This window comes from Nematocida homosporus, assembly GCF_024244095.1.
Source record: "Nematocida homosporus strain JUm1504 chromosome Unknown 4492, whole genome shotgun sequence".
Taxonomy (NCBI): domain Eukaryota; kingdom Fungi; phylum Microsporidia; genus Nematocida; species Nematocida homosporus.
Window position 1 is genome coordinate 17,459 of NW_026250657.1, and position 20,144 is coordinate 37,602.

At 42.2% G+C, this 20,144-nt stretch overlaps 10 protein-coding genes across 10 annotated transcripts; 3 read left to right on the plus strand and 7 right to left on the minus strand.

The window, feature by feature from the left end:
* Positions 1 to 551: 551 nt before the first annotated feature.
* NEHOM01_1816 (ribonucleoside-diphosphate reductase subunit M2) lies at positions 552 to 1,574 on the plus strand (the record flags this gene model as incomplete). The annotated part of the gene is made up of 1 exon (XM_051490694.1): positions 552 to 1,574. One exon carries the CDS (start codon positions 552 to 554, stop codon positions 1,572 to 1,574), a length of 1,023 nt encoding a protein of 340 aa, XP_051346654.1.
* A 352-nt stretch (positions 1,575 to 1,926) lies between these two features.
* NEHOM01_1817 (alpha,alpha-trehalase) lies at positions 1,927 to 4,065 on the minus strand (the record flags this gene model as incomplete). Its single annotated transcript, XM_051490695.1, has 1 exon — positions 1,927 to 4,065. One exon carries the CDS (start codon positions 4,063 to 4,065, stop codon positions 1,927 to 1,929), a length of 2,139 nt encoding a protein of 712 aa, XP_051346655.1.
* Positions 4,066 to 4,523: 458 nt separating this feature from the next.
* NEHOM01_1818 (uncharacterized protein) lies at positions 4,524 to 5,702 on the minus strand (the record flags this gene model as incomplete). Its single annotated transcript, XM_051490696.1, has 1 exon — positions 4,524 to 5,702. The coding sequence occupies one exon, from the start codon at positions 5,700 to 5,702 to the stop codon at positions 4,524 to 4,526; it is 1,179 nt and encodes a 392-aa protein (XP_051346656.1).
* Positions 5,703 to 5,800: 98 nt separating this feature from the next.
* Positions 5,801 to 7,312, plus strand: NEHOM01_1819 (uncharacterized protein; the record flags this gene model as incomplete). The annotated part of the gene is made up of 1 exon (XM_051490697.1): positions 5,801 to 7,312. The coding sequence occupies one exon, from the start codon at positions 5,801 to 5,803 to the stop codon at positions 7,310 to 7,312; it is 1,512 nt and encodes a 503-aa protein (XP_051346657.1).
* Positions 7,313 to 7,611: 299 nt separating this feature from the next.
* NEHOM01_1820 (uncharacterized protein) lies at positions 7,612 to 9,582 on the minus strand (the record flags this gene model as incomplete). Its single annotated transcript, XM_051490698.1, has 1 exon — positions 7,612 to 9,582. One exon carries the CDS (start codon positions 9,580 to 9,582, stop codon positions 7,612 to 7,614), a length of 1,971 nt encoding a protein of 656 aa, XP_051346658.1.
* A 370-nt stretch (positions 9,583 to 9,952) lies between these two features.
* Positions 9,953 to 11,257, minus strand: NEHOM01_1821 (uncharacterized protein; the record flags this gene model as incomplete). The annotated part of the gene is made up of 1 exon (XM_051490699.1): positions 9,953 to 11,257. The coding sequence occupies one exon, from the start codon at positions 11,255 to 11,257 to the stop codon at positions 9,953 to 9,955; it is 1,305 nt and encodes a 434-aa protein (XP_051346659.1).
* An 813-nt stretch (positions 11,258 to 12,070) lies between these two features.
* NEHOM01_1822 (uncharacterized protein) lies at positions 12,071 to 13,366 on the minus strand (the record flags this gene model as incomplete). The annotated part of the gene is made up of 1 exon (XM_051490700.1): positions 12,071 to 13,366. The coding sequence occupies one exon, from the start codon at positions 13,364 to 13,366 to the stop codon at positions 12,071 to 12,073; it is 1,296 nt and encodes a 431-aa protein (XP_051346660.1).
* Positions 13,367 to 13,870: 504 nt separating this feature from the next.
* On the minus strand, positions 13,871 to 15,133 carry NEHOM01_1823 (uncharacterized protein; the record flags this gene model as incomplete). The annotated part of the gene is made up of 1 exon (XM_051490701.1): positions 13,871 to 15,133. The coding sequence occupies one exon, from the start codon at positions 15,131 to 15,133 to the stop codon at positions 13,871 to 13,873; it is 1,263 nt and encodes a 420-aa protein (XP_051346661.1).
* Positions 15,134 to 15,567: 434 nt separating this feature from the next.
* Positions 15,568 to 17,004, minus strand: NEHOM01_1824 (uncharacterized protein; the record flags this gene model as incomplete). The annotated part of the gene is made up of 1 exon (XM_051490702.1): positions 15,568 to 17,004. One exon carries the CDS (start codon positions 17,002 to 17,004, stop codon positions 15,568 to 15,570), a length of 1,437 nt encoding a protein of 478 aa, XP_051346662.1.
* A 2,209-nt stretch (positions 17,005 to 19,213) lies between these two features.
* Positions 19,214 to 20,144, plus strand: NEHOM01_1825 (uncharacterized protein; the record flags this gene model as incomplete). The annotated part of the gene is made up of 1 exon (XM_051490703.1): positions 19,214 to 20,144. A coding segment is annotated over one exon (931 nt), but the record flags the coding sequence as incomplete, so codon positions are not given.

The window sequence follows — 20,144 nt, forward strand, 5'->3', positions numbered from 1 at the left end:
AACATCTACACTATTAATATCCGTGATGAATAAACCAGCATTATCTATTAGCTTTTATTAGGTGTAGAGACCAGTAAGACCATCTACTCCATTCTTATGCAACTATCTCTATGACCACCTTCTGACTTAATATTAATTGCCAGGTAGACACATTCCATTCCCTTCCAGGACCACTTCATTCCTATTCTACACCACCCAATACTAACATCCCTCAACTTAACTCACCACTATATCACACTACACCCCATCGCACATCACACCAACCCCACCTAACCCAATACTAACCCAATAGTATATGGCTGACTTTGGCAAAAAGATACATTGAGTCTTCGGCACATAAATCGGTCCAGACAATTAAGATGTTCTAAAGTCTCTAAACCCTCCATTTATTACTAGTCCTTTTGACTTTCACCAATCCAGCCACTCCAACCCAATTCTAACAACTTGACATGTTATCAATCACTATGCTCTTTTTGACAAATTGACGAAAAACCGGGCAATATGCCGCGCGCGGTCTTTTAAACTATAAATACAAAAGAAAATTGAGGTGTATGTCAGAATTACAGATATCCGAAAGAACAAACAACGAAGAAAAAGCCATTGAATCACAAAGAGAGCCTATTTTAGAAGAGTCTAGCAACCGATTCGTGATTTTCCCGATTGAATATTACGATATTTGGGCGTCTTATAAGAATGCAGTAGCGAGCTTTTGGACAGTCGAGGAAGTTGATTTGAGCGCCGACTTAGCCGACTGGGAGAAGTTAAATGAGAAGGAAAGACACTTCATTAAGTATGTTTTGGCCTTCTTTGCTGCTTCAGATGGAATTGTGAATGAAAACTTGGTCGAGCGATTTGCCTCAGAGGTGCAGATTAGTGAAGCACGTTGTTTCTATGGGTTCCAAATCATGATTGAGAACATTCATGCTGAAATGTACTCTTTGCTTATTGATACGTACATTAAGGATACAGAGGAAAAGAACTTCTTATTCCAGGCAATGGATAACATTCCGGTGATTAAGAAGAAGGCGGATTGGGCTTTAAGATGGATTTCAGACAAGGAAGCAACCTTTGCCGAACGACTTGTAGCTTTTGCTTGTGTAGAAGGTATCTTCTTCTCGGGGTCGTTTGCTTCAATCTTTTGGTTGAAGAAGCGAGGACTAATGCCTGGACTGACCTTTTCTAATGAGCTGATTAGTCGAGATGAAGGTTTGCATTGTGATTTTGCCTGTTTGCTTCACTCACATCTGAACAACAAGTGCCGGTACATAAAAAAGATAGTCTCTGAGGCTGTAGAGATAGAAAAGGAGTTCCTCACTGACGCCCTTCCGGTTTCCCTCATTGGAATTAATGCTGACACTATGGGGCAATACATCGAGTTTGTAGCTAATCGGTTATTGGTGGCTCTTGGTGAAGAAAAGATCTACAATGCTCAGAATCCCTTTGACTTCATGGAGCGAATATCTCTACGGGGAAAGACTAACTTCTTTGAAAAGAAGGTTGGTGAGTACCAGAAGGCCAATGTAGGGGTAAAGAATGTCCAGACACAAGGGTTTGCCATTGATGAAGACTTTTAGATAGGTGGTCGCGCATGGTTATGCCAATAAATGAAAACTGAGTTAAGATTGTATTGAGTTGAGTTGAGTTGGGTTGGGTTTGGTATAGTTTAGGATTAAGTTTGGTTTAGTTTGGATTGTGTTAAGTTAGGTTGGGTTTGGTTTGGTTTAGGATTAAGTTGTGTTAAGTTGAGTTTGGTTTGGTTTAGAATTGTGTTGTGTTATGTTGAGTTTGATATGGTTTAGGATTGTATTAGGATTGTGTTAAGTTAAGTTGTTGTTATGATATCCTGATTTTAGGTGGCAGGACATACTCAACTGAACGTAATAGATGAAACTTGAATGAACTGGCCGATTATTTATTGGGTTAGTATTACTTAGGTAGGTGGTCAGCGAAGATATAGGCCATCCAGAGAATTACTCCGTTGGTCCAACCGAACCCGCTTTGAGTTGTATACTCGCCGATTGATTGGTTCTCAAAACTAAGCTTTTCCGGAATGACTTTGTGGTCACTATAGTAGATATTGAGAGTTTTCATAAAGATATGGGTTATATCAAGGGCTAGGCTTGGTTGAGAGGACCGGATGAGATACTCAAGTAGTAGCTGAATAAGAGGCGGCCAAACAGTGTTTCCGTCCCATTGATCGCCCTTGTTCTGTACCCAGGCAGAGGTGCTTGACTTGCTGGGTTGTGAGACTTGCCAGCAGTAGGTGCTAGTGCCCGGGAGAGGGGAATTAAGACTCTGCATTCTTGAGTAGAAGGCACTAAAGATATGGTTTCCTGGATCGCTGGCTAGGTCGAAAAAGAGCGGATACAAATCACTCATGTAAGTGACGGTGTCTTTCTTTGCATAAACAATGTATGGCTCGGTAGGACTGGTGGGCTGGTGGTCTTTGTCTATTTCGGCATCTCGCCAGCAGCTAATGTTAGAGTCCCAGAAAATGATGTCCATGGCTTCAGCTAGGGCCTGAGCCTTTGCCGCATATATCCTGGCTTTGTCTGGGAGATTGTGGTGCTTGTAGATGGCTGCTAGCAAACGTAGGTTCTTCAGAATGATTGAATTAAGGTCGACGGGAATGAAGTGCGAGGTCTGTAGAAAGCCGAATTGACTATGCTCTTCATGATACTCGCGCCATCGAGTGGAGAAGTCCCAGCCTGACTCGGTGGCTGAAACTATCTCAGAAAAGAGCTTCTTGGCATCATTAATATTGTTGGATTTGGATTTAGATTTCATGTAGGCATAGCCGTCTTCAAGGTCAACTTTTAACATCTCTGGGCGCGGTGACTGACTGGTGACACGGTATCGGAAAAGGTGATAGGCTTTGCTATCGTTATTTCGCTTGACTAGTACGCGGCGGTTGTTCTCCCAGAACAAATACTCTTTTTCGGCATCAAAGAGCTGGCTAGGTGAGATATTAAGGTTGTAAAAAGACATATCGGTTTGGTGTTGGCTAATTAAAGATTGCTTGGGCCGGAATGGTTCGGCTGAAACTTTCTGATTAGTATTTAAGCTGGTAGTAGTGTTAGTGTTTTGGTTTGGAGTTGAGTGGGAGTTAGTATCTGGGTTAGAGCTAAGTGACTTATTTAGCAACATATCAGCATTGAACTTCTCTTTGAGCTTGGTCATACTTTCTAGGGAATCGGTGAGCATGCTTAGAAAGAGAGGCGGCTGGGATCGGTTGGTGTAGTAGTGGCGGGTGCCGTTGGGAATAAAGTTGTACGTTTTCAAAAGATCAGAGAAGTTGTTGAGTGTGTCCTGGATATATTGCTTTTTCTGGCTAAGCATAAGCCCTTTGTTGATCCAGAAAGCATCCCAATAATAGCACTCTTGGAACCGACCGCCGGGAGCAACAAATGGATGTTTTAGATTAATGCGGGTGGTGAGTATTGCTTGAGACTCTTCGGGCGGTGTGTAGAATTTATCCCACAAGCAATCAATATGATCGATGAGAGTCCTGTATTTGGGTAATGGTGTAAAGAACAGTGTGGATGCCGGGGGTGCTATTGGGTTAGTACTGGACTGATTTTCCTTGCATTGCATGACCTCTTGATTTTGGCTGTCTGTTCTGGCTGTGAAGTTGTCGATGTAAAAGGCATTTAGCATATCGACCAGACAATCTGTTGAAGAATTCTTAGTCTCCTTGTAGTTGGAAAGCAATGTTTCCAATTTAATGTTGCTTGTGCTATCGGCAATAGTTTTTGGATCCCTAACATTCGCATAGATGGCCAAATCCACAAACATATCCCAGAGATTGTCGTCTTTGGGCGATTGGAGATTGTAAAGCGTCGGACGCTCAACTTGATGGGCTAAGTCTACAAGGTCTTGTCTACTAAGTTCTGAACAGATATTCTTCTCTTCGGTGGAGTATGTCCCTGACTCGTGCATATTCTGCTGCTGACTATGCTGTGCAGCTGGCCAGCAGTAGCTATTAAGGCATGTGCTATTTGCCCAGCCTAGACACAGAATGGCAAGGATTAGAGAGCATGCTTTTCGTTTCATCCAATCGCACATTCACAAACTAATATTTATCCAATTTGTTTGTGATTATACCTTGTCGTAGATTAGTCGATCGGTCCATTATTCTTATCTATGCAAATCAGAGGCTGAATATTCATCTGTCAATTTTATTGAGTTGGGGTTGGATGAGATTGTGTTGCCATGGTAGGCTTGGATAGGTTTGGGTTGAGTTAAATGGACTGTGTTTTACATCTCTACATCAACTAGCCTTTTAATTTTATTTGGCATGTAGAGATAGAGATAGGATTTTTAGATATGCTTAATTGCTGTGAATAAAAGTCATTGGTTTTAGTGCTTGCATTGGAAAGGTTTCGTTATTGAAAGTTGAACGATATCATTTATTGAAAAGTTGTTTGCTGATAGTGTTGTTGAGGCTATTCATCCATCTCATACTACCTCCATACTTACCAGCACTAGGCCTTGCCTAGCTTGCTTTTAGTGCATAGTCTGTTTTAGTGCATAGCTAGCTTTTTGGGAGTAGAGAAACGGTTGGCAATTAAGCAGCCGCCAGCAAAGGCAACTAGGCCAAAGACTACTAAAGTTAGCGGGCTGATTCCTTCATTAACCGGCTGGCTTTCTCGGTGTAAGCGCATAGACTGCATTTCTGCGTGCAATGCTTTGATATCTAAAAGAATCTCGTTTCTTTTGAACTCTTCAACTTCGGCGTGCTTTTTGCTTATCTCTGCTAGGGCTTTCAGTGCATCTCTTATTTCCAAAATATGGGCACTCTGGAAATTGATGCTCTTTTTGAGATAGAGAATGTTTTCGGTAATTGGTTTGCTCAACGGCTCGCCTAGCACTACCCTTAGGTATTTGGCTAAATGCTCAATACCAGCAATAGCATGCTGGATCTCTTCTTCGGGATGGTTGACTTCGTGGGGAACACGAGGAATGATTTCGGGAATTTCAGTATGCACTTTGCTTGGATCGTATGTTTCTCCTTCTTCCCGTGAGTTCATGTGCACTTTCTTGAGAATAATGCTCGAGGACGGCTTGGCGCTGTGATAGTCCGTACTAATCCCAAAGTATTTGCCTGATAGACGGGTGCCAATTTCTGTCATGGCCGCGTATCTAATTCGGTCGTAGATTAATTTGCCATCTTCACCATAGATTTCAATCTTGAAGTTCTTTGTGGTGGAGATAACCTTGAAAGTAAGCTCTTTGTGCCCGCGGAAGACATTCGGGTCTGGTGAGTCTTTTAGCTCGGTGTCCTCGCTTCTGCTGTGGGCATAGTCTGCGTTGCCATGGTTTACTGAAACAACAATGTCGACTGACCGCCCAATGAACTCAATACCAGCTAGCACTCCATTGAACTTCCCCCATCCGCCTTTATACGGCCCAACAGTCAAAGGGTCTTCAGTGTACCAAAGATAGACTCCTGCAAATTCGGGATGTGTTAGTTCGGGCTCTTTTATGACCATTTCAAGACTCCACTCGTCCTGGTCATTGTTTTTGTTGTAGAAGTTCACAACCGATCCGGCGGCGCCATTTTTAAGTTGCCAGCCGTCGCTTCGCTTGATTCCATTGATAAGGTGTGCTTGCCCCTCGGTCAGACCAATTGTATTCAAAGGCATCTCCCTAAGGAATCCTGAAACTAATTGCAGACACGCCACTATTCCTAGGCTTCGCATGTCATCCTACTGCCCCCTGTTTTTATATATGCCATATCAATAACAAACAATTAGTTTCCAGTTGTTTTTGCTATATATGCGGCATACGCTGATGGACTATGTCCTTCTGGCGCGTGCTAGTATTGGGCAGCTCGGTTTTTGTGCTGACTGTCTATTCTGCTGTCCAGATCGGAATGGATCCGGTTTGTTCCTGTCTAAACCCAACGGGGATATGTGCTGTGCTTTGTGTCCAGTCGCCCCCAAGCCCTGGCTACCCCAAGTTTATTTATGCCAATCGAACTCAGCCACGCACGATGGCTCGCATTGTCCCGCAAGATGTAGCACCGGCTCGGCCGGTTGTCTTTATGCAGCGCACTATCAAACGCATGCCTCTGCCAATTACGCCGCGAATGCGCCCGCCGGAAGCCTGTGAAACAGTCACTGAGACCGAAACTCAAACAGAGCGCATTACGCGCACTCGCACCAAGACCCATATGACAATTCGTATTCACACGCGGACTAAGACTCTTTCCATTAAGGAGCCTTTCTTCAAAACAATCACCTTTCCTCCAGTAACTAAGATAAGCACAATTGGATATACTGAAACTCTTTTTGCCACCCATACGTTGACCCTCACGAAGACCCTTCCAGCGGTAACCCACGAAATTACCCAAAAGAGCATCCAAGTTCTAACTCCAGTCCCCATCACCACCACGAAGATGGTTCGAAGTCCTCCGTCCATCTACATCAATACACGGACGGTCACTGTCACAATGCCGCCGCCGCGTCCAGTCACCAAGAGCTACACGGTTACTTCAGTTTCGGTTGTGACAGCCACGCGGCCGCTCTACCCAGAGTACGTGGATATTAGGCCACTACCCAAGCCACTACCAGGTATGATTATTGAATTCCACGACTCCAACAATAAGTCCAAACGAGTGAACGTTGTAATGCCAACCCCAACTGTGACCGTGCCTGTTTCATCGGCAGAGAAGCTCTTCTCTAACCGCCCCAAAACTGTTGTGATTCCGCCCGTGACTGTAACCTCGGTGCAGTACATTACCCAAACAACCCGCGAGATCAGCACTCTTCCTCTACCTGTTACCAAAACAGTCACGACCACAGCCACCCAAATGCTGCCCATTATGCGCCCAACCACCTTCTATGAGACCATTACTCACCCCGATATGAGGATTGTTCCGCGCACAAGCACTATTGTGGAGACGCAGACCCGAGAGCGACCTACCCTGATTATTAGCACCACAACGGCAACAGAGACCACCACCAGCACCACTATATCCACTGCCACATACACACTTCCTCCCATTACCCTCCCGCGATTCACTACTACTGTAAGTAGAACAACAACAGTTTCAGTAACGGCCACCGTGCCTGTTCCCCAAATATCCAATAGATATATCACTACTACCGAGATAGCTACAATGACCAAGCAAGCAGCCCCAGTTCTCACCACCTACATAGATGGCAAAGATCAATATGAAGACATAATCAACCAGCTAAGAAACGAACTGGAGAAGGCCAGAACTGCTCGCGATCGTGCCCAAAAAGAAGCCGAGGCCTACAGAAGTGAGACCGATCGGCTCAACTCTCTTCTTAATATGCGCAAGTAATATTCGGCTTCTATCAAATATCTAAGTAATTAAAGTATGTGTTTATAACAATTGAGTTAGTATTTAGTTGCTTTGGTGTACTGTGTTGTATTGTGCTGTGCTGTGGTGTATTGTATTGTATTGTACTGTGGGCTCAATTTATTGATTATGAAGCAAAGCGTTAGCATTTAGTTGGCATTTGGGCTCGTGAACTGATGTGTTGCTAATTTGTTGTTATTCCGTGCTAAACTGGCTAAAAATGATAGCTATTGAACCTTGGCTGTTTATTGGAGTAAATTATAGTCTGCTTAGGTTATAGCTTAGACCTTGATTGCACTAATCTTTCCCATGATAGAAGTGGCTGGGTCATAACTTGGTATTAGGGTGACATCCTCGGCTAGCAAGTTAAATCGAAGCATTAAACCGACTGCTAATCCGATTAAAGCAATCTGCACAACGGCAATAGCTATTAACCTCTGTGCTTTCTGTAATTTCTCTTTAGGACAGCGCTCCTTCATCCACCCGGACTGCATCTTATCGAGCCGTCGTCCGAAGAGATCAATAAAGGTTCCTATCACAAAGAACACCGCCGAAATAACCAGAACTTGTGATTTAAGCAGCAGTCTTGCATCAACGGTCTGGTTCGTAAGACAAAGGATAGAGGGCAAGACTGCCAAGACAATTGCCAGCCCATAAAACACATAGTAGAGTCTTCGAATAATGCATGATGGTATGTAGTTGAAAAGCAACCTGACTCCTAAGAATCCCAGCATCATAGCCAAAGTGAATACATACTGTGCGATAAGAAGAATGTAAATCTGCGTCTTTTCATCTGCCTTAGAGTAATATATCATAAACGCGCCTACAATAACAGTCAACACACCCGCTAAGGTGCCCATTAAAAAGAGGAATGTGTGATGCCGCTGAGTTAGTCGCCGAGTTTTGTGAAAGATAAAGGAAGTAATATAGAGAAGAAGTAGAGACACAGATAGCCCAAAGAACATCACGGCCAATGGTAAAATGCATACTAGGAAGGTTTTGTTGTCGGTGAGTATACTAAGCGAAATTACTACGGCCTCACTTGACAGTAGAGATATCCCTCCTACAAAAAGAGTAATGCCATTGTGCTGTTCGCGCAGGAGATGCAAGTCATCTTTTCTCTGAGTTTCTGATTCAGATAATTCTGAAGTCTCTGTTGAGATCCATCGCCTGAAGGACTTACTGGCTCCGGATGTGTCTTTTGTGCTACTTCGAGTAAACACCTTGTCAATGTCATCGACTTTGCGATAACGGGATAGTACTGAGGTAATTGTTTCCCAATCCTCATCGCTAGCCATGATAGTATATTTGTTCGTAGGCGGGGCATATCGCAATCGAACTGCTGTTTCAAAGTTAAAGTGGGTTACATAGTTTGTTGCACCAATATTAATGGCACTGGCCGATAACACACTAGTTAAGTTGTGCCGAAAGAATAGGAAGTGTTTCTGGTGCTGGTCGTAAGTATAAAGAAGACCGGCCATGTAGAGATCTAAGTTTAGAGGATGAATGTAGATAATAAGGGGACTGCTACGCAAAGTCGCAAGATCGGGATAGTTGTAAATAAGAGTAGTGTCCGGTGATAAAAACTTGAATAGGGCTTTGTTGCGATCTGGGGAGCGACTGAGATCTCTTTGGTCTTTTGAGCCTCCATACGCGAAATAGGCGTTGCGTCCGAGGCAAACAGCTTCCAAGTTATCAACAAAGTTGGGGGTTTCGTGTTGGCAGAACCTGATAGCGAATGTGAAGTTTTCAATAAATGCCTTATAAGGGTTATTGTTGTGAATATTAGTTAGTCTTTCTAAACTCTGACTTTGATCTAGCATCGCAAAAAGCATAATAGTATCTAAGATCAAATCTTGGTCTACGCCGCTTGTAATGTCTTGGGTTGGAGAGAACTGATTGAGCAGATTAGAAGCTACTTGCTTAGTCCGTTCTAATCGAGACGGGCCAAATAACAAGGAATAAAACCCATCTTTCAGAAAGCATTCTTGTGGATATTTCGATATTGTTGTTGCTAGTTTGGCGCTGAGGTGCTTGAGCTGCGCTGGGTTGTTTTGGAGGTGCTTTTTTAAGGACTTGGCCCAGGCAAAATCCAATGCTGCCCAATCGTCTAAGGTAGGACAATTGGTCTGTTGCATATCCTGTGCTAGCATATTGTCTAGCTGGCCGGCGGGTTCAGTACTTAACACGCATAGGCACTGCAGTATCACAAAGATTGCCAGTCTAATTGTTACTTGGAATTGATTACGCATACCAAATTTAGAAAAATCACCTAAAAGTCTTGCCCTGTTGTTTTTTCCTTTTTTGGTAATCATTGATATTGAGTGAAATACCCAATACTAAGTCCATTTTAACTAATACGCACTCTATTAAAGACATTCCTTGAAGCAAGCGCGGGTTAGTGTTTATTAAGTAAATAAGGGCGTGAGTGGGAGGTGACGTCATATCGGGTTAGTGTTAGTAGCACTAAGTAGCGATCAAGTTGATTGCGTTATTATTGCGTTATTATTGGATAGTGGTGATATGACGATCCTACATTGAGGTATAATAGTCTTGGAAAATCAATCTTATTGTGTGCCATTGTAAGTTATTATGAATGCTTCTTGCGCCCGATTGGTTGGATTAGTATTGGTATTGGTATTGGGGTGGGTTTTGTTGGTTTTGTTTATCTTGTTGGCTTTGCTGGAACTGTTGTGATGTGGAAGATTCTGAGGAATAATCTAACCCAGTGTATCCGATTTGGATACAATTGGAAAGGCTAAGCTTATCTCGCTGTATGGTTTGAAACCTGGTCTTGAATGTCTCGAAAAATTCCGATGTGTTATTGAGTGTCTTGCTGGTCTGGTGGTACACATTATTGGCTATCATTTTCAAAGCTATAACGGTCTGCCTGGCAATCATCTGGTCGGAAATGGACATGGGCTTATTGGAGTCTTCCAATGTCTTGATTGCATTTAAGACACGCTGCCACTCTGCTGTGTACGACTTATTCCAATTTTCATAGAACAAACCAATGCCTTCGGAAGATACCACCCTATCAATAATCTTGAATTCGTTTGTTACATCCTTACCTCTCAAGAGATTATTTGCCGGAAGGTTGGCCAACTCCAATATCGTCTGGTACTGCGCATCGCTAAGATTAGGTGCCATTCTGTCATGCTTGGACTTATGCCATGTATTAGCAACAAACGCCTGGAGTGTATAAAACGCGTAGAAAAACCTTATGAACCTCTGCATCTTTCTTTGGGCGATACTTATTGATTCCTGATCTTCAAGAATGCTTTCTCCCTTCAATGGTTGTGGTGGCTTGGAATTCCTGAATTGGTTATGTGTCTTCTTCACTAAGTTGCCCATTGCTACTATGTCTGTGCTTCTGACAAAGATAGGGTCAATGACCTCAGCACAAAACTCTAGACGTCTAGACACCTCGCCTGTCTCTATAACCCTAAATAGAGTTGATTTCTTGAGCTCAGAGATAAATTGGTGGTGATGTGTTAGTTTTTCGGTCTGGATAGATAACAAGAAGTCGACCTCATGTTTTAGCTTTATACTTAGATCTTGGAGTACTTTCTGCACTTTCTGTGCCAGTTCTTTTATTGGGTTGAATAACTCGGCGCTTGGTTGTATCCCATTCTCATCCCAGCTTATTGAGCATGTGCCCATGAAGATAGCTAGCAGGTCTAATTCCATACTTGCGTCGGACGTAGAGATCATGGCCGACAGAGAGTTATTAAATTCGGAATCTAAATTGTGAAATTCATAAAGCGAATTCTTAACTTGTTCCTGGATTATGCTCGCTTCAATATTTGGGTTTTCTAGGTGGTTGTCATTGTGGTGATTTGTCACCATATCTCCAACGTCTGTGAGCATTGCCTGCCTGATGGTTAAGCCAATATAAGAGAAAAGAGCGCCTCCTATAATCGTCATTATAAAACTCAATACTGTCCCAAAGTTCATGTTTAAAATATATTGCTCGTTTATATAGATCTCGACCAGTCTAGTTATCATTTTTCTAACCCAAATCTAGTCTTTGGAGCTTTTTAAGAGTAGTTTAAGCTTGTTTGAAAACCAAAAGTATATATCTCGATAATACCATGCTAAATATATCGCAAGTCAATAGCTGTAGTGCTGCCATACGACCACTACTCATTTCTCACAACGATCAACCTGATCTCTGGTAAACTACTCACTACTTAGTGTGACACGCCGAGCATGAAGCTCGCCCAGTTTGAAATACAAAAGCCCTCAGCATGTAAGACTTGGAAATTATCTTTATTGAGCCAAAGTACCAAATGAGTCTCCTTTCTATGTCTAGGACCTGGAATACAACCTTTTATCCCTAAGGATATATTTAGAAACGGACGGTGCTATATTTTATTCTACTATATTTGCTCGAGAGTTTTAGATAAGCTGTTATAGATTAGATGGTGTTAGTATTGGGTTGGATAGGGTTCATTAGCCAATGCCTACTCTATTAAAGATCTTCCTTGAGACGAGTATCGATGCGATTTGTTAAATAAACTATCCATCCCATGAGCATTACATTAGCCCAATTGTAGAACAGACAAGCTTGTTAGGAGCCACACATTAATACACACTAATATACCTAGAGTGCCAATCCAATACCAACATAATACCAACTCAATACCAACATAATACTAACATAATACCAACTCAATATCAGCATAATACTAACATAATACTAACATAATCTTTATTAGGTTGGTCCTAGTAATGGTTTTATTGGGCTTTGGGTGGCAAGTGGTACTGCCAGTTATATCTGATTGAACTGTCTGCAACTCCAAGACACTCTTCTAAACTCTCGAAGGGCAATCTACTTTCTTCCGTAGCGGCTTTCCTTCGGGACTCGATTTCATTGGAAAATATCGCTAGTTTAACAGACATTGTTTCTATCCCTTTCTGCATCATAAATAGTATTGCCTCTGTTGCAAGGAATACCTCATAGAGTCTCTCTTGCTCGTTCTTTGTCATGGGCGAGTTGGGGCCTTTCAAGAAGCTAAGTGCCTCTAACCCCCTTTCAACGGTCGACACGTGTCTCTTCTGCCAGTTTTTGTAGAATAAAGAAAGGCCAGCAGGAGAGATAAGCTTATTAATCACGTCAGTGCCGCTCTTTCCGCCGTGACTTGCCAAAAACTGGAGCGGAGTGAGATCAAAGAGATCCTTTGCCATCTTTTCCTGCTCGGCAGTAAACTCGGGCGCAAACCTGGCATTGTAAGACTTATGCCAAGTATTGACAACCAGCATCTGGAATGTATAAAACTCGTAGAAAAACCACACCATCTTATTCATTGTGGATGTATTTACAACTATTTGGTCGCCTGGATCTGAAGAAAATAGTGTATCGATGATGCGCTTGTCATCGTCAGTAAAAAGCTGTTTGTAAGTAGTCAAGACCATATTGCCACACTTAGCTATATCCAACTCTTTAACAAATATAGGACTCAAAAACTGATCTTGGAACTTTAGGTTTTGGAACTTGCCATCATTCTCTACAACCTTAAAGAGCCTTAGCTTTTTGAGTTCTGATATCGCTTGCCGTTTGGTTTTGATATCTGAGGTGAAAGCAAACCGCAATGTTTCGATCTCGTCTTTCAACTGGCTATGGATATATCGAAGCTTTTTACTGTGCTCGGCAACCAATTCCTCCATGACATCATAGACTTCTATCAGCGGGTCCATTCCTGTCTCGTCATTCTCCCAATAAAATCCACATGTGTCCATAACCTTTGCTAGTTTGTGTAGCTCCATATCTACTACAGGTCCAGCAACTGCACTTAACAAGCATTCTTTGAATGTAGGACTTAGTATCGAGTGTGGACAAACATCACCGTCATCAGACTGATCAGATGCATCTTCCTTGCTTTGGGCTTCTTCTGTATACTTGATGCTTTCATGGGCCCATAAGATCTCCGGCACAAACCTGCGCATTCCCTGTGAATGAACTATAGAGACGCCGGACAGAACTATCATTGCTATGGCTGCCATTAGATAAAACCATATCTTTCCAAAGTACATGTCTTAAAAAGCAGGCCGGCTTATATAGTTTTAATCGAATTCGGCTATCATTTTGATCAGAATCCTTATCCTAGCCAATATACAATTCGAATACGTTGGCATGCAAAACGCCAAATATACTTTCAATGGCATTCAGTACAAGTATAAGATGAGGGAGCCTGCTGTTTGCTGCATTCACCGCTTTGACGTAGGAATGCGGAGTTGAATTGCCCTGGCGATTCTGCAACGGCAAACTCTAGACATTAGAATCAAGTACATTTATAACCTTCATCCTTTGAAAGCCGATTGGGTTAGTATCGGGTTATGTCGCGATACATAGAGATACTAGGCTGCTATATACAATAGCATACAAGCACCGCCATTCGAGAGTAAGTATGAGTTGGGCCCCAGCAACCAGATGTTTGCATTAACTCAATAAATTCAACAAGTGCGGCATAGATTGTCTTTAACTAAATGCTACAGCTGAATATAAGCGAAACAGAATGGAATACGGCAGTTTTATTATTAGCCCTCGAGCTTAAAGGTCTCTTGCATTTCAAAGTCGACAAACCCATACATGCCTCGAGCCTGTCCGGCCTTGAGGCATTTAATCAAAGAAACCGTCGGGACTTTCCATACGATCATTAAGTGCTCTTTGACTTCGTTGTAAAACGTAAGTAAGTTGGAAGAGGCCTCCTGGGCCATATTAGCCAGGACTATAAGAATCTCAAGCAATTCTTTGATTGTCCTTAAGACCTGCTCCTCGTCGTGCTTGGTCATAGGTACTTTTGAATTCTTTAGCCCCATAAGGCCCAATAAGGCCTTCTTGAATCTCTCGGTATATATACTGTGCCAGTCATTGTAGAATAAAGGAAGGCCAGTTGGTGAAGTAAGCTTGTCAATTATCTTGATACCTTTTTTGAGGTTCCTACTACTCAAGCAGAAGAGTGGATTAAGCATAAAGAATTCCTGGATCAGCTCAATCAGTTCAGGACTAAACTGTGGTCTAGAATCGTGCTTATAAACTGTGCTCCAAGTATTGGCCACGAGTATTTGGAACGTGTAAAACTCGTAGAAGAACTGCGCCATCTTGTTCATTGTACATAGAGAAAGCATGACCTCTCTTGGTGGACCACTGGCATTTAATTGATCAATGCTCCTTTGGCTTTTGTACGTCACAACTTGCTTGTATGTATCCTTTAGCATCTCGCCGCATGCGGTTATATTGGCATCTTTAACGAACATAACATTCAAATCACCCGGCTTAATTTTGGCACCTTGCAACTCGCCATCGCTTTCTATAATCTTGACGAGCTTTAGCTCTTTGAGCCCTAATATAACTTGCTCTTTGCTTATTGTGGGCTGGTTGAGGAGAGAATGCAATGTTTTGGCGTCTTCGCTTAGGTTGAGATGAAGATTGTGAAACTTTTGGCTTGTCTCGGTAGCCAACCTTTCCATGCTAAGGTACATCTCTGTAAATGGTTCCAGTGTTGGCTCACCGTCGATCCAATTAGGTGAGCAATACAACATGATCGGCCTTAACTTGTATTGATTCAGGCTTGCTACTGCTGTGGAAAGTGCAGCTGCCATACAATCTTTGAATGCTGGAGTTAACATTGCACCTGGGCATACAACGTCGTCTTTGTCGCTACTTGCGGTATTCTCTTTGGCATTTAGATCTTCCTGGCATTCGGCGGGACATTGACCTACTAGCTTATCTGCAACAAGCTTATGCAATCTCTGGGACTGAGCTATATGGAATCCGGATAAAAGTATCAAGGCCAACATTGTTATTAGATAAAATGCTATCTTTCCGAAATGCATATTCAAACCAACCCGCCTCTTTATATAGTTTTGTTCGAGCTTAACTATCTTTGTATCAAAATACCCTCATTTGATCTCCAATGTACATTTAGAATATGCTTAAATTAGTCTTGGGCTGTGCCAGCTTACATCTCCTCTAATCTCACGACAAATACATCCAACAACACGCGCAATATGTATGAAAGAAAAAGGAACACTATCGGATGCCTTCATCGGCTCTGGTTTGGAGGCCGAGCACGACCTTTTGGCCATTCTCTAACGGCAATCTTTAGACATTAGAGCCAAGTAGAACCAGAGTTGTGTGCTGTCATACAACCACTACCTAATACTAACCCAAATACTAACCCAAATACTAACTCAATATATCATCTAAGTGTCTTTATTTAGCTAGCTACTGATCAGATAAGATACATAGGCTCAACACACTTAATGGACTTGCATGGTCCTGTACAGCTGCTATTGCTGCATATACAAATGGTAAGGCAGGTTTTGCGGTTTTTGAGTCGATTCTGGATGTTGCCATAGTATTCCTGTATTCCTTGTAAGAATCCAACCCCGATCTTCTCGTTGTGTAGTGTCTCAATGTCCTTTTTGGTGATGTTGGATATTTCTTGGATGAGCATCTTGACGGCAATGTAGTTGTTGTTCATTTCGTTTTCGGTCAAACCTCGCTTCTGGTAGAACCCAATTTCTGAAAGGCTCCCGTGTCTCATAATGTCCTTTCGGCTATTGACGCGCTCACCATAGAAATAGCCACTTTTGTCGGTAAGAAGTCCTTGGGAATTGGGGTGGAACTTAATAATGCCCCAGTAGTCGGTATATAGGTTGTCGCTAATCGGATAGGCCAAAATACCAGTTATTGGACTGATGCCTTGAATTGGCTTCTTTAGACCAACCAACACATCGTAATAAGAGCCAAGTACGTTCGCTGCCGAAATACCATCTCGTAGTCCTTCTGAAGATAAGCTGCCATACCCTGCACTGGCCGAAGCGGATGCTGAAGGTCCATATCCGTCTCCCATAATGCCGGCACTGGCCGAAGCTGAAGCGCCGTATCCGCCTGGCACTCCCATGCCTCCCACGCCTACATCTCCTGGTATTCCTGCTCCTCCCACGCCTACACCTCCTGGTACTCCTACTCCGCCAACACCGCCTATTGCTCCTGGCATTGCGCCGCCAATCCCACCAATTCCTCCTATACCGGCTGCTGCTGCGGCACTGGCTCCGGCCATTGCAACTCCAGGGTGAGCACCACCGATAATTCCGGAGTGAGTACCGCCGATAATTCCTGGGTGAGTACCGCCGATCATTCCGGGATTAGTACCGCCAATAATTCCTGGGTGGCCCATGCCATGGTGGCCATATCCACCGTATCCTATACCAGAACCGTATGGAGAAACACCGTGGCCATGGTAGCCAGCACTAGATGGGCCATGGGTATGTCCATGTGGATTGACCTTGTCTCGATAGCTTGTTCCACCCAGCAAGTAACGACCAACTGCCTTTGCTCCAGATGCAACCTTGGAAAAGATGCCTTTCTCCTGTACTGGAACCTGCCCAGTATATCGAGGGTTGTTGTAGTTTTTGAGGTATTTGCTATGGTCAAACTTCTCGTATGGCTTCAACTTGGTATGATATCTCTCATCGTGGTCCATTTCTTGAAGAACCCGGGAATCGGTTGTCTTTCCATATGGAGTGTTATAGGTTGGTGCGCCATACCCTCCTGGTATTGCCGGCGAAAATGGGTTTACAGCTAAAACAAACAGACCGTTGGTGCCAAAATGTCTTTTGAGAATCGCCTGTGTGACCAGTCCCACTAGGATCGCCTTTCTCATAATAATGCACAATCGAACAGTCTATATATATCTACTAAAACAGATCAGTGTATGAAATGGTTTGCGTCATGTAAATAAATCGACGATGTAACAGCCCATAATAGGCCAAACCCCAAACTATTTACTGATTGTTTTATTATGTTGTGGCCTTACTATTGGCTTGTAATAATTGCGATATTTGTTACTTGACATATGGCTATTAGATAGAAGTTAGCCTTTCGCCGCCGAGAATGAAAGGTAATTTAGACACTAAATCACGACAGAACTACTTAGATCTAAAAACAGACCAAGGAATGCCTGCCCACTTCGAGTACAAGTAAATAAAGAAAGCGTAAGTGTACATTTTAGATACGAGCTTCGAGATCAAATGGAGCTGTTCCCAAATTGAGAGTCCAAAAGTCAAGCTGAATGTGATAGGATCTTTTAAGCTCAAATCTAACGGGTTTATTAAGTGCATTCTTAGATAGGTCCATTTGTTTTGAATAAAGGTCTTTAATCTGGATTTTAATCCACAACTAATCTTAATCTAAAGCCAAACTCAACCTTTATTCTAAATTGAACTGAAGGCATTGAGAATGTTTTATGGAAAGTAAACGAGAATTTAAGTTGAGTTAAGTTAAGCTAATGTTTAGTTAGGTAGATTTATTGATTTATAATGCACAGAACGTAGATAAGATATATTGTTGGCCTAAATAAGACTCACAGGTACATAACCAGAAAAGGAAGTCGCTAGAGCAGGTATTCCGACAACATAGAGCAATAAATATCACCATAACGCATAGTTATAAAGTTGTTCATTGTGGCGGCTAACATAACCCAATAGGAAAGTGGGCTGTTCAGTTTCAAGCCGGTGGATTGTTTTCTCATTTGGCACCTTCAACCAACTACTGGACTAAACAAACTGAAACATGGCCAAACAAGCACATTCAATAAAAGATCCAAGGAATTAAACCGTAAGGCCTGCAGATCTACCAATAGCTCAAGAAATCCAACCCAACACAACCCAACCCAACTCGATCCTAACCCAATTTCACCTTCTAGTCCATAATTTGGGCCCAAAACAGCAACTCAATTATTGTGAGGCGCCTAATTTTAAACTCGCCGAAAATGAAATACCCCCCTTAATGTGAGTATTTGAAATTACCACAATTGTGCTAAATTAGGTTAGTGTTCTGGGCCAGCTGTTATGTTATTAGAAAGAAGTACAGCGAACGAAAGACGTCTATCTCTCCTTTAGATTGATAGACAATTTCCGGTTTCAAAATAGTTGCCAAATCGTGCAAACTCGAATAGATCTAGCCTATCTGTGTATATTTTAAACTAGTAGCTGTTATACTGCCGCAATAAAACATCTCTTTATTACTTTCTGTATCTGTTGCTTCGAAATCCCCAATACCATACTAATCCGAAAGTGGAGATCGTCACTTTCAGCGTGTGGTTTCGGGCTTTCACTTTTGGCGAGTTTCAAATTAGGCGCCTCACAATAATCAACTTGGCCTTCCTAGTAATAAGGATCAATTGTCCTGGAGCTCTGTTCTTTCTAAGCCTTTTAATGTGGCACGCCGAGCATGAAGCTCGCCCAGTTTGAAATACAAAAGCCCTCAGCAGGTGAGATTTGGAAATTATCTTTATTGAGCCAAAGTACCAAATGAGTCTCCTTTCTGTCTCTAGGACCAGGAATACAACCTTTCATCCCTAAGGGTAGATTTAGAAGCGGATGGTGCTATCTTTTATTCAACTATACTTACTCGAGAGTTTTAGATAAGCTGTTATAGATTAGATGGTGTTAGTATTGGGTTGGATTGGGTTGGATAGGGTTCATTGGCCAATGCCTACTCTATTAAAGACATTCCTTGAGACGAGTATCGATGTGATTTGTTAAGTAAATATGGTTGTGTTAGGATGACGTTATATTGAATTGTAGCGTAGATATGTAAAACTAAACTAGTCGAATCAGATTGACTCTATTAAAGTTGCAAGGCGTAATTAGCTGGCAAAACGTTAGGTTGATCTTTTGGGTTGGGTTAGTAGTGGTCGTATTGTATTGGTATTGGGTTGGTATTGAATAGACATACTTAGAAAGTAAGTCTTGTTGATATTCTATTAATTTAGAGTATTTGTTTGGCTAAGACTAGAATATTTTTGATATTGATATATTATAGTCTATAAATAAAAACATGAGATAGCAACTTGTAAAATGAACAAAAGGATGAATAGATACTCTTTGAATGTTTACCAAGTAGTTTGCTTGGTTATTGGTTTGTGTTGTGTCTGGTGTAGTTCTGGTGAGAATTCAAATGAGATGGAGTTGTTTGGTCCATCTAAAGACGTTGCGTTAGATATAGATAGTCAAGTAGAATCGGTCTCTGCTGAGATAACCAATGCAATAGACGAGCTGAAAGACTTAAGGGATATACAATCAATACGAATACATCTAATAAGGCAGGGCCAACCGGGCCTCATGAAACAACAGCATTATAAGGGCTTGAAGTCAATCCAAAGCAATCCCAGCTGCCTTGACAAATTAGAGGATGTGTTCGAACAGATGGAGATTGAGGCGATATCTGTACTAGTTAAAGAAGAATTAATATGGGACAGTCTTAATATAGCTATCCAACAAATGGAAGAATGGTTATCTGAATGGAAGAATACCCAGATGCCAGAGGAGGAATCACGAGTGGAAAGCATATGTAAGCTAGCAATTATAGCAAGACAAATACACCAAATTAAGAGTGACTTAAGGGGCCTACAAAATCAATTCCCCAATCCAAAAATAAGCAGAATTGAAATTAATCTAATCGCAATAGGCGACCAATACCATCCTATTGGATTAAAAGCCCGATTCGTTACGATCATGGTAAGAGAACTAATGAAAATAAGACCTAATATTACTATATCAGAATGGATTCATCTAGAAGAAATTATGGAATCAAAGATAGATCAACTCTTGAAAAATGATGAACTCAAAAGCCCCGACAGCATATCTAGGCTAATTGAAGAAGCGCTAGTTTGGCTTGATGATACGATTAAAGAAATGGAAGTCAAAAGTGAAAGTGAACGTAAACAGAAGCCCACTAGTTCAGAACCCTCTAATTCAAGAACTCAATCAAGCAATCCCCAAACTAACGGATCAGGCATGG